The sequence below is a fragment of the Lagopus leucura genome, unplaced genomic scaffold (genome assembly GCF_019238085.1).
Source record: "Lagopus leucura isolate 7727_CA_CO unplaced genomic scaffold, USGS_WTPT01 Super-Scaffold_100004, whole genome shotgun sequence".
Classification (NCBI taxonomy): domain Eukaryota; kingdom Metazoa; phylum Chordata; class Aves; order Galliformes; family Phasianidae; genus Lagopus; species Lagopus leucura.
Window position 1 is genome coordinate 20,121,463 of NW_024962264.1, and position 13,562 is coordinate 20,135,024.

At 39.8% G+C, this 13,562-nt stretch overlaps 1 protein-coding gene across 3 annotated transcripts in view; it reads right to left on the reverse strand.

Annotated features, from left to right (window-relative positions):
- TENM3 (teneurin transmembrane protein 3) overlaps positions 1–13,562 on the reverse strand; it is a 469,784-nt gene that overhangs the window by 103,395 nt on the left and 352,827 nt on the right. For all 3 annotated transcript variants that reach the window (XM_042870719.1, XM_042870718.1, XM_042870720.1), the window contains one exon: positions 10,534–10,772. In XM_042870719.1, coding sequence (XP_042726653.1) covers positions 10,534–10,772 — 239 coding nt within the window. The remainder of the gene's footprint in view (positions 1–10,533; positions 10,773–13,562) is intronic.

Below are 13,562 nucleotides of genomic sequence, written 5' to 3' on the forward strand. Positions count from 1 at the left end.
TCCAACTTGTGTATACCAACATAGCATTACCTCTACCTGAGATTAGTAATAGGAGAGAGAGAGAAAAGAACCCTGCTGGGGACTGAAAACCTGGCAAATAAATTGAATCACTTAGCACTGTGAGAAGCTTTGGGGTCAAATGCAGACCCACTCTAACAAAAAATGCTTCAATAGGAACTGCTCTGAAACTTGGCATTCCAAAGATGAAAAAGAAGATGAGCAACAGATGAGTTTAAAGCTTTAACAAGTGAAGACAAATTTATTGTAGCAAATTACTGTGTCACACCTTGTGTGAAACTCAAGTAGATTAGTGTTTAGCACAGTGGTGTTAACAATACAGCTGGCTGTTTTACAGTTTTCAATTAAGTATTATTTACATAATCATACCATCTTTTCAGTACTATAATAGTGATAAATTGTAAGTTTTTTTTCCATCTAAATACATCGTAAATATAGCAGTTTCTTAGAGACTTGTGGAGCTGGCTAACTTTTCCAACAGCTGATAGCTGCTCTCACTACCTAAAACCCTCCTGTATTATTCTATTAGAGGCGCTAGAGAAGATGATTTTTGTGTGATCCTATTTCATTACATTTAGGCAAAACCACTCATCCTTATTTGGTTAGTTGGTTTTACCACTGAGGGAAACAATATTTCAAATGCATTATCTGAACAGTTGTAATGTATCTCCTATTCCTAGAGATTAGGAAATTACAAATGCTGTTACAGGTGACAATTCCTAAGAGACAACCTTCTCTTTGGTTCTGTGAATGAAGTCTTCTGAAATAGCATGTATTTGAAAACATAGGATCTTGTATTTAATGGTTCCTGTTAGCTTTGGAGGACTCATAACTTGCATGCTTCACTGCTGCAGTGGGGGAAATACACCTGTGTTTAAAGCCACGCGTACTTGCCATCTGAGTCACAGATGTAATATCAAATAGATTGTTCACAGCAAGTTTGGTATGTATTTACCTCCATTGATAAAACAGGAACAACATCTCCAAATTACTCTAAACTTGTTATTAATCCATGAGTAACTAGTATAATTTAACTACATTTCTCAAGTATTTGCCATTAAGCTGAATAATTGTTACAACTTGTGGATCTTCCGGAATATTACAGAAGGAAGCACATCTCCATGTAACATGCTTGAAAGACATTTCAGTACTCCTGGAAACATCGTTCATAGTTTGAAAAGGAACCATACGCTGCAGCATGACAGCAAAATGTAGAACCCATGGACAGTGACATCATGTCATCTCGTATTTCATCACTACACATGTAACATTGCCAGGATTACTGAGTTTCCATCTGCTCCACTGGCAAAAATGGAAGGGTGACAGGACTGTTGACAAAAACCTTGTGGCAAATCATAACTAGAACACAACCCTTTTGGGAGTAGAGGTGGGTATGCTCCTTGATGGATTAGTTTTTTTAATCCCACAAAATCTTGTCAAGTCTCTCTTAACCTCCTGACTGCAAATTACAGGTTCCTATATCCTTCTGTGTAAGGATTATTTTTCTCAATGAATGTTTTACTTTCAGTGCCATTAACAGTAATAGCACGCAACATCTACAACACCAATCAAATGTTAATATTCTGCACTCCTGAAATAGTAACTATGATGTTTTGTGCTTAGTATAGAACTCAGTAACAAGATTTTTGCTTAAAAAAACATTAGCTAAAGGCATTATCCATAACATTATTTTTGCTGGAAACAAAAAAAGTACATTCAATGCACTCATATTTCAATGTGCTTAGCTGTGGTGCAATTTCAATGAAAGATGTTGGAAATGTTTTTAGTCCAATCAGCCCAACGAGGTAGTGAAATGTAAGATAGTCATTTTCTGACTAGGCGTTCCCTGTCTCTCAGTTTTGAGAGAAAGTGGTATAAACAAGGAATTATAAACATTTCCATGCTATGGAGACACAACTAGCTCATCAACAATGTCCGCTCTAAACATGGTACAAACCTCATGCATATACCTAGAAGCCACAGGCAAAAAACTTTTACATGTTGGATACAGCTGAAAATTACTGCAATGCATAAACCCATGGAATTATTATCTCTAATATTAAGCTTTAGAATGGTGTGGACAGTCGTGCCTATTTTAATACTGTTGCATACAAATAATATGTCAGAAATGAGTTGTCTGACTTCTTATTCCTAAGGTATGGTCTACAAACACCAGTTATCTGGCTTTTACAGGTCAGTTTTTGCAGGTTATGAAGTACTGAAATAGAACTAGGAGATTGGTACTTCAGACTTCAAGGACTCTCTCTCTCCCTATTACTGAATCCTATCCGTTCTGGCTATTAAAATCCCTCAGAAATTTTAGAAGATGGGTTTTACTTGCTAAATAATTGTACGTTCACCAGCTATATGGCTACATAATCCCACGCTGCAGTTCTAACAGCAGAGGCTATGCACTCTTTAGTACTTAGTACTGCCTTACATTTCTATGGGATATCTACTGCTCTGTCCTCCCAGAGCAAGGTCCAGCAGTAACACATAGTACAACAGGTTGACTATCACTCAGCAGAGCCACGCACTGCAGAGAGGCCAACCCTTTCATTCCCCCACAGTACTGTTGTCAGGGCAATTCCTTTCTACAATATCTAGAGCTGAGAGAGACCTGTCCACTCTGGACAGGAACAAGACAGTGGCATGTATCTCACCCACAGTTTCCTACTTTGAGTGGCAGACATTCCAAAATCCCACCAAATTGGAACTGATAATGCAAATCTATAGCTTGTGAAGAGAGGGCCGATATAGAACACTGCTGCTGCCTCCAGAAGCATTAGAGACACCCAAAGCCTCCCTTAAAAGCCTGAAGGATTGTTATGATGAGATGCTAACTGTGACACAGAATGGAGTTACGTACCTTCCATAGTACTGCAACTGTGGTCATTTTCACAGCTGCATATGTATGCACACATTGCATAAGAACATGCAAAATTTATCTGGTTCTCCTACGTGCTTGGTACAATCAGCAAACATGAGGGAAAAACACCCTTGTTGTGTATCAAAACGCAGGTTTCGATACATTGCGATACATGGATTTGGTAAACTGTAAAATCTCAGAGCACTTTCTTCAAATGATGACAGAATCACAGAATTGCAGGGGTTGGAAGGGACCTCCAGAGATCATCGAGTCCAACCCCCCTGCCAAAGCAGGTTCCCTACAGCAGGTAGCACAGGTAGGCATCCAGGCAGGTCTTGAACATCTCCAGAGAAGGAGACTCCACCACCTCCCTGGGCAGCCTGTTCCAGTGCTCCATCACCTCACTGTAAAGAAGTTCTTGCACATGTTTGTGTGGAACTTCCTATGCTGCAGTTTCCAGCCATTTCCCCTTGTCCTGTCTCCACTCACCACTGAAAACAGTCCGGCCTTGCCATTCTGCCCCCCACACCTCAGATATTTATAGACCTGGATCAGGTCCCCTCTCAGTCTCCTTTTCTCAAGGCTGAACAGACCCAGTTCACTCAGCCTTTCTTCATAGTAGAGATGCTCCAGGCCCTTCACCATCTTCGTGGCCCTCCGCTGGACTCTTTCCAAGAGATCCCTGTCTTTTTTGTACTGGGGAGCCCAGAACTGGACGCAGTACTCCAGATGAGGCCTTACCAGGGCAGAGTAGAGGGGGAGGATCACCTCCTTTGATCTGCTGGCCACGCTCTTTTTAACGCACCCCAGTAAGCCATTGGCCTTTTTGGCCACAAGGGCACACTGCTGGCTCATGGCCAACCTGTCATCCACCAGGACACCCAGGTCCCTTTCCACAGAGCTACCCTGACAACAGACCAAGAGGAAATTCAAAATATTTCTCACATTCAGAATCACAGTTTTGTTTGAGTTGGAGGGAATCTTTGGGGATCCCTCAAATGAACAGAGACACATCTCGATCAGGCTGCTCAGAGCCCCTTCAACCTGACCTTGAGCGTCCCCACGGACTGGGCATCCACCACCTCTCTGTGCATCCTGTGCCAGTGCCTCATCACCCTCAGTGTAAAACACTTCTTATGTCCAATTTAAATCTCCCCTCTTTTAATTTGAAACCATTTCCCCCATCCTACCATAACAGAACCTGCTAAAGGGGACAGACTCTTCCCCTTCCTTCTTGTAGCCCTCCTTTAGATACTGGGAAGGCTGCTCTCAGGTCTCCCCAGAGCCTTCTATTCTCCAGGCTGAAGAGCACCAGCTCTCTCAGCCTGTCCTCATAGAGGAGACATTCCATTCCTGGGATCATTTATGTGGCTCTCCTCTGGATGCACTCCAACAAGTCTATGTTTTCCTTACACTGAGGACTCCCCATCTGGATGTAGTGCTCCAGGTGAGGTCTCAGCGCAGAGCACAGGGGCAGGATCACCTCCCTGACCTGCTGGTCACGTTACTTTGGATGCAGCCCAGGATATGGTTGGCTCTCTGGGCTGCGAGGGCACCCTGCTTGGCTCATATCCTGCTGCCATCCATTAGTAAACTCAAGTCATTTTTGGCTCAATCCTTTTGTCTCACAGCTTGTATTGATAGTGGGAGTCTTCATGACCCAGATGCTTTTTTTTTTTTTTTTTTGAATCTGTGATATTTACAGGTATTAGTCTACTTCAGCACCTCTAATTTGACAGAATGAGAAATGCAGTGAGAGCACAGTTGCAGACAGAGAACATATTTCCAACCCACACATCTCACTGAAACATTAGTCATAACCAAGGTCCACGCGAAACCTAAGGAGTCAGAGTGGGAAGAGAATGCAGGCACTCTGTTGGAAATACAGCAGAAAAAAAATCTTGGAAATCTTGACAGAGATTCCAGTGATAAGAGTACTACAATATTCAATTTCAAATGCAGGACAAAGAAAAAAAGAAAGTTTGTGAGTACATAATGAAAGTAAAGGTGATTAATGGCAACTAAACTATATTCTCCTTCATGCCTGTTAATTACAATACCTATGCCAAGTGCTGTAATAAAAATTCCATTTAAATGGCGTTATTAATTAAGTTGTTTTCTTCTATCCTGGCAGTAATTGAGCTTTACGAACAGCAGAATATTGTTAACTAGGCATTGCAATCAAAAAGACATATCATATTGTTCTTTGGTGATGAAGTAAAATAGATTCTTTTTGATTACAGGTATATTTCGTCATTCTTTCTAAGAAAAACCCAGTTCTAAATCCATTAGTTTTGTGAAGGGTGATTCTGCCCTATTAGGACATCTGCCAGTGAGCTCCACAGGAAAGGTATCTCTCTGGTCCTCCACAATGTGCACAGCAGCTGTCACACTACATCCTCTGTAATGCAAGCAGAGCCACAGACCACAAACTCTGAAACAACACTGGAGAAATGAAAAGTTAATTTAAGTGTGTAGAAACTGAAAATTTTCTAATTTTTCAAGATCACTTTAAACTCACCTGCAAGAGAGTTAATCGGCCCTTAGATCTAATTTTCACACCCTACATACTTCTGTGACAAGTCTTCTCTAACAGCAAACCTTGATAACTATACTTCCTGCCCATCCACCTCTTCTACCCATAAAACCTCCTCAGTTGCTCTGTTCTTATTCTCAAGAAATTTCTCTCTCACACCCTGAAGACAATTTTCCAGCATGTTGATTATTAGAAATTCATTAGCAAATAAATTTGCAGTTTAATTATCTACACATATCAGTAACGATTTTCAGATGGGGTAATTGAATGCACAATATAATAACAAGGGAATAAACACAATACATCTATATAAAAATATGGAAGAGATGTATTATCTGTGATTATCTAACATAGCTTTCAAGTCTCGTATCTCTCCTATGTTCATATTACATTTCCAGTTTGGATTACGTCTATGTGGTCACCCCTGAGTCATAGAAGAACGGTGACTTTCCTACTGGCTCTCAAAGAATGAAATATAAACTACAACATGTATTTTCCCAGAAGTCATTTCATTTAAGTCTAAAAGTTAGCTTTCTTGTTAGCCTTCCCGTCCAAAACAGATTTACTTAACTGCTCACAGGAAGCAGTGGAGATAAAAATATTCCTGTGGTCTTTTTAATTTAAAGTTCTTCCCCCTCCTCCCCCCACAATGTCCTTACATTACCACCAATAATTATTTGCTTTATCATGAGGAGCAACAGGCTGGTGTATATTCTACCCCTGACCACCAGCTGCATAGCTAAATCTAGCACAATGATCAGTTCTGAGCTACAGAGAGGATAAAGTGCTCATTAAATGCAAACAGGCTTCAAATTGTCACAGACTGATCTTGAGAAATCAGGACAGAAGAGGTAGACTAAACAGATCAGGTCTCATAATGTATTTGAAGACTATTTTATGTTAATAGAAAACTCTTTAGTAGATGTAGAACAACACTCATGACAGACGCATGCGATCTATCAGTGCACAACTCTCAAGCCCAGTTGAGTAGTTCTAATTTCAGCACTGACTGAGGAAAACCATTTGCCTGTTTAATGCCATGAAAGTGAAAATGGCCCTGGATCAGCTTCTTACAACAAGTTTGACAGTGGCATCGGCAATGGAGAATCAGTTGCCAAAACAATTCTTGGGCAAGAAAGAGGGGCCCCGATATCCCCAAATACTCATTCATTTCATGCAGCATGAATCCATGGTAAAAAAGAAATTATTCCTGCTGTACCAATTGGGCCAATACTGTAGCTCATCAGCCTGTGTTATGCAACGACATGCTGAAAACAACTTCTGACTGCTAACACCAAAAGTAAACAGAGAATATCCTCAAATATATAAGTGGTAGGATATTGGTTATATACGAAACTTTGATTTGATGCCCATTTTTTTGCCTAGGTGTTGCTTTAACAAACTGTCACTTCATGCATTCACCACAAATGATGGATGCCAAGTGAAGTAGTAAGTCTCAGAAAGAAAAAAGACAAAGTTCTGTTTTGTCTTGCACATTGTAAAGCTGGACTCTATTTCCAGCTCTCATACAAACTGCTTGTACAGTGTTGGGTAAAACTCTTCATGTGTATATAAAAAGAAATCAAACAAAGGCAACATCATATTTCGTATTCTTTCACAGCTTAAATTTAATACTTTTCCTCCTAGTGTTCCAAATAGTGAAAAATAAAACAATATTTTTCAAAGTTTTCTGAAAATGTTAATATTGGAAATAAAATTGACATTTTCTTGGTTGCAAAACTTATTATGTATAGTAGTTAACCAAAAGAGCTTCTTAAAGAAATTCCACTGTAATCTCAATCCCCAAACTAAGAAGTTTATATTCTTTCTTCTTCTTTTTAACACACTGTTTCAGGGAGTTGTTCTTCTAATCCTTTACTCTAAACTAGAGCTGCTTTTTATTTGAGTCTACTTTCCTATACGTGCTGCGCTGTATTTTGGTTCAGCACCTCTTGCATGCTCCTGTTGATTAAATAATTATTTATCCATAATTAAATATCAGACAAACCCGCTAAACAAAAGGTCACCACTTTCCGCAACTCATTTCTATTTTCTCTAAAGATCAGCAGGTTTCATTGACAGAAACAGTAAGCTTCAACATTCTCTGTGTTTCAAAAGCAGTTGAGAGAGACCACCAAGGCTTGAAAATCAAGAGTATGTGGGAAGGCTGGAAGTGAGACTTTCCTTACTTTAGACTGAAATAATGTTTTCAACTTCTCATGATCCCCAAGACTGTATTAAGTGGCCTTAGAGTGTAGCACTTGCTCTGGTCCCTCCCTATGTTGATATCTGCTGCTCTCACCTCCTTTTGTAGACTTTGTAAACGTAGGAGTCTTTCCTGTCACAGTGATGGAAGAAGTGCAAGACAGACCAGACTCAGTGTAGCTCCTCTCCTCTGGCAGGACTAACTGACTGAGCAGTTCTGCAAAGGCAGACACCAAGTCTAGCAAACTGTCTCTTCTGCCGTATGTTGTCAGAGCAGAGGGGATCTAAAGTCATCTTCTCTATCCCATACCCACTGCAACTAAAATAAGCCTGGGCAAGACATGTTCATCCCTCGCCCCAAGAAGAGCCTGCTATTCTGGTCACCAGGTGAGCGATCCAGTTAGTCCTTCTACCTACAGCTGTCACAGTCACACAAGCCATACCACATTCCTTATCAATCCATACCAGCATCGTTTACAGCACTGGCTGAAGCATTTTCGTGCTTGTGGCAATGCCTCTCCATGAAGCTAAAAATGCACCTCAAACCAGCTTCACAGAAGTGACATGCCATCTCAGCTGCTGTAGGCCTCAGCAAACGAGCTGGATCACTGTGTTCAGGGCACACTGCAGTGCTGGAGGGCTCACAAAACCACAGCCCTTCCCAAAGATTGTATTTTATTATCATTTACCTACTCAGCCGTTTCTCTTTCATATCTACCCTACACAATATTTAACCAAGACAAAGGACTGTTTCCATCTTACATAAATGATTTCCACCGATTCATACTTAGATGGCCTACTAAATAGAGAGTGTTTCTGATACACCTGCAGAGATGGGAAAACGACATATATGAATGAGCGTAATCCATTCATGGTTTTATAGACCCACTGTTCTCTTGAGAGCATCACTGAGTGCTGGATTTTACATTTAGATTGCTGAGTTAGCTGAAATATGTGTAATATCACCAGTAGGCAAAGAGCTCCCTATTGACTATGGGGAAGAGGAAGGCCCTTGTGCATTGTTTATTTCAGCAAGAATAAAAGCTGGCAAGCACCCATGAAATGTAGTACAGCTATGTTTTTTTGTTTTGTTTTGGTTTGGTTTTTTTTGGTTTGGTTTGGCTTGTTTTTTTTTTTTTTGGTAACAGAGTATGTGAATAAATGATGTGTGGAGATGAAAGCTCTCATTCTATGGAAAGCCCAATTCTTTCCCTGAATACAGGAATAGAGATGTATTAGACATGCTCATATTTCTTAATATGCCTGTGGGAGAAATAATCCAGTTCAGCTAACTCCTCGCACCTCTCAGATTCATAAGTAATCTTGCTCTTTGGGGCAAGCAAAGTGTAGCTCAGCTCACAATCAGATCTTCAATATTTCACTATCTGTGTGGCCATTTTCTCTATTTCTTGATAGTGATACCTCATACTGAATTTTCTTACACTTTTTTGGGCAGCAGATGTTTGATTATAATGACTTAAGAGGCAACATTACAAATATTGAGCACAATTAACGTGCTTTATAAATGGAAATATTTCAACCCCATCTTTTTTAAAAAAGATGCAGTGTTAAAGGTTAACTTCAAGCCACACCTTTATGCTTCTGTGTACACTCACACAAAAAATAATTCAAGGCATTAAAAGTATTGGGCAGTACTGGCAAGCCCTACATTTCTATACATGCATTTTTTACTTTGGGGTTCACAGTTGAAGTGGAAAGGGTGCTTCAGAAGCTCTGCTTTGCCATGGCAGACAGGAATTTGTCCAGCTATTCAGCAACCCAGTTTCTTGCATTGTTCACAGAAGCTTCAGCCCAGAAAGAACTACTTCAAAGGCTTTATACAGCTTATGCTCTGCCCTGGATTGAAATGTAGAAAGCCTGTTTCAACAAAGGCAATGAAGATTTAGGGATCAGAGAGCCTGCTAGGTTTTGTTATTAATTTACCCAGATTTTAAAATGAAGGAGAGAAGGAGAGATTGACTTTTCCCCTTTCTATTTTCTTTCCTTGACTTTCTAAGACTCTGAATTTGAGTGAGAGCAATGCCTTACAAAAGCAGACCCTTATGCTTTTATTAACATAATAGTGTTGACTTAAACTTCTAATTAAAAAATCAGTTAAAAAAAGTCTTTGAAAACCAATTAAGGACTCAGAGGTAACAAAATATGTAATCTAGACAAAGCCACAGAAGAAGATACATGCACACTGAAAGCCTGTTCTGCTCCCATACAGAAGTCAGTAATGTTTACCTCACAGTTAAGCAGTCAACTGTCTAAAACTCAAATGATATATTTATAGCAAAGATTTATGAAATTAAATAAAGTAATGACAAAATAAAAGAAATCATATAGAACACAAACTAGGAAAGAGTACTTAAAAACAAAACGGAAAATTAAAAAAACCCTACAGAGGAGGAAGAAGCCTCTTCTCCACATTGTCCTTCTGGACAGTTATTTTCTCTACCTTGCAACCAAAGTCTACGTCACGCTTTTGCTCTATGTACATACAAACATACACATATATAATAAATGAAAATTATAACTCCTAAATGCTTCATTGCTTATATATAACACAAAATGAGAAGAATTCCACAGGCATGCTGCAAGTTGTGTTTTGTTAGAAAACACAACAGCCTTCATTTTACAGATACATTTGTAAGGACTAGACACCACATAGCTTAATTGCAGTTCAAATATTTCTTTGAAGTTAATTCAACTGTTGTTGCGTCACAGAATGCTTTCAAAGTACTCAGATTTTTTTATTATCTCAAAAGAATCACAAGTTTTCATTAAGTCATTGTTGTGGTTTTTACTGTTACCAAAAGCTTTTCTATACATGAAGGTTAATATGGGACAGTCCATCTGATACCCCTATTTATGATGACAGTTATAAAACAAAGGAACTCACCTATGAAGTAGGACAGCAGTATTGCCAGCAGCACTGAGACTCCTACAGCACAGAGAGCAGTACATTTCCAGCTACAGTACTTCGAAGACTTCTTGAATTTAAAAGCACTTCTGGACAGAGTGTTCCTAGGTAGTGGCCGAGTAGGAGGGGAATAAACAGAGCCGGATGCCATTGTGTACCCTGGTGTTGCAGTACTGAACAGCGGTGTGGTCCCTGTTCCTGTTTTGAATAGGAAATGCCTGTGGAAGGAAAGAGTGTATGCTAAGTACATACATAAATTGAATTGGAACACAGGCAGTCATACTGTTTTTGCTTAAATGTCGTGTATTTTTCAATTGCCTAAGAGCATCCACTCTGCAAAGGATCACAGTAGCAATATTGGTCACAGAACTCGCACTTCAGAAAGGCACTTTCACTTGAAGAGCAGACTGAAAAGCCCCCAAAATATTAGTGATACAGAGTTGTACAGAGAGGAAACAGAGCTACCAAAAAATACCCTCTGGTAGAGAAGAGGTATCTCAGTGTTTAACCAGCAAGTAAAGGACAGGCTTTCTGCTGCTGTTTATTTTTGTTGGCTTCAACTACAGACTACAGGGAACTCCATTAAAAAGTCAATATTATGCAGTCTGACTGTAGCCCACACTACTTATCACATTCTCCTGGGTCAATTACAAAGAAAACAGCAATCTCTCACATAAACTTCTGACAATTTTGCCCAAAATCAGCCAGTTAAAAGATGTTCTTTGTGTTCTAACTACACAGCTCACTAATTTCTATCTCCTCACACATAGCATTCCCCTATCAAGATCTGATTTATGGACCAAGCAGCCAGTTACAGTCTGGCATGTAATCTAAAGACAGATATTTAGTGGGCGCCCCGAGCGAACCTCAGCCAAAATTAGAAATGAGAAGCAAAGCCAAATTTAAGACTATTTGAGTTAACAATAAACTTAATTTAAATGAAACTTTCTCGAGGTAATACTACTCCTTGCGTTTACCTATATTCTATTTTTGTTCACAATAGCATAATTGCTTCAGAAAAGCCTCTAAAAGGAAGCACAGCATGTAGGCATATAATACCTGCAGTTCTTCCTGAGGCACACGTGAACAACTCCACAAACAACAGAACTTAAACAAAAAATCTTGGCACCGGGTCTTTTTCCACTGATTTGTTACATCAGCAACTCTGCTGCGTAAGGCTTGGCCTTCAGCAATTAGGCTTTGCAAAGCGAATATGTTATACGTAAAAACTGTAAGGAAGTCATTGTGGAGAATGTCAAACTTACCAGGTGCAAAAGCAGCTAAACAAAACTCCACAGGAGTTTGCATTCTTGAGTAGGTGAGAGATACTCATGAATTGTGGACATGCAGGTTCTCCTGAAGCCAAGTAAGGACACGTCTATGTCATTTTTGTCTACTGTATTCCTTATATACAGTATAGGTCAGAGGCTCTAACACAGTGTGAGTTTTGGAGGGAAAGGCCCTCTAGCTACATCTCCAGACATCAGGCTCATCAGGACTGCTTCTCTGCTGACAGCACATTCAACCTCCAGGGCCCAGGCCTGGATCCTTGGATAGCAACATGCCAACCTATAGTAGTACAACCTATAGTTTCACCAGAAATGCACTGTAGAGACACTGAAAATTAACTTGCCCCAGTGCAGCATGAGAGAAATAACAGCAGCAGATAAACAGTTTGTTATGAATTTGATCATAATGGCATAAACCCCCACCTTGAAAATATTTCTGTCACAAATAATGCCATGAAATATTCTATACGCAGGTTACCTCATTTGGAACGACATGCAACTTGCTGGCAGAAGCAACAGATGGATATATATTAGATCTACTGATGCACAACAGCACATGCAAGTTTTTCTGAACTTCTGAGCAAAGAGGATTATTAATGATTTCAAAAGACAATGCCCTTGTGGTTTAAATCTTCTCTAACACAGTGCTTCATTACAAGTTGTGACATTTTGTAAGTAGCAAACACAAAAACCAACAGTGCCTAGCCCAGTATAAAAGGTGTTACCTCTCAGAACCATTAGTTTGATTTTACGGACTCACAGAAGCACGTAGATTTATTAAGTCCTGATAAAGAGTCTTATTCACTTGACCTTCACTGCTCTTTCATTTCAGGCTACAAAAGGTATCTCCAGGCACATGCACATAGATCCCAGGATAACAACTAACACAAAGAAAGCTGTTTCCTCTTCAGTACATAATGAGTACTGCTTTGGGGGACAGAAAGGAAGCCATTCAGCAGATATGATAATGGTCCTTCTAAACATCAGCTTCCATGTTAAAAATAAGAAGTTGTCCGTGCAACCTGAGATTTTAACACCCACCCGTCTCACAGTTCGGCTCAGTAGACCGAAAATGGGAATTTGCATTATATGAACACTTGCATGAAACCTTATACACTCCTAGCTATAATAAAACAATGCAACAAAACCATCAGCATCTGACTTTTTAATTTTTTTTCCTGAGCAAGCGAGAACTGAGATGTTGGTATAGCATAACTTACACCTAGAGAGTGTAATCCACATTCTCAAAGCCTTTGAGCAGTTAATCCCATAGATAAATCTGGGAGATGGCCGCATATCTGTGGTGGTGGGAGCTGTCACAGCTCTGACAGTCCACCTCAGGCATCAAGACAATGAAAGAAAATTGTAACTTTTATATGTGAATTCAGCAGTGTGCAGTCTTAGGCAGCACACAGCACGACTCCTCACTTCAAGCTACTCCTCTTTTCCTTTGAATCATGTTAATACAATGGCAGAGTGGTTGTACTGGCTGGCTGGAGGCTGCTGAGGGAAAAATCCAGAGAGAGTAAAAGACTGACAAAAAATAAGAAAAAAATACAAAAAAAATTTCTATCTCCTCACACATAGCATTCCCCTATCAAGATCTGATTTATGGACCAAGCAGCCAGTTACAGTCTGGCATGTAATCTAAAGACAGATATTTAGTGGGCGCCCCAAGCGAACCTCAGCCAAAATTAGAAATGAGAAGCAAAGCCAAAT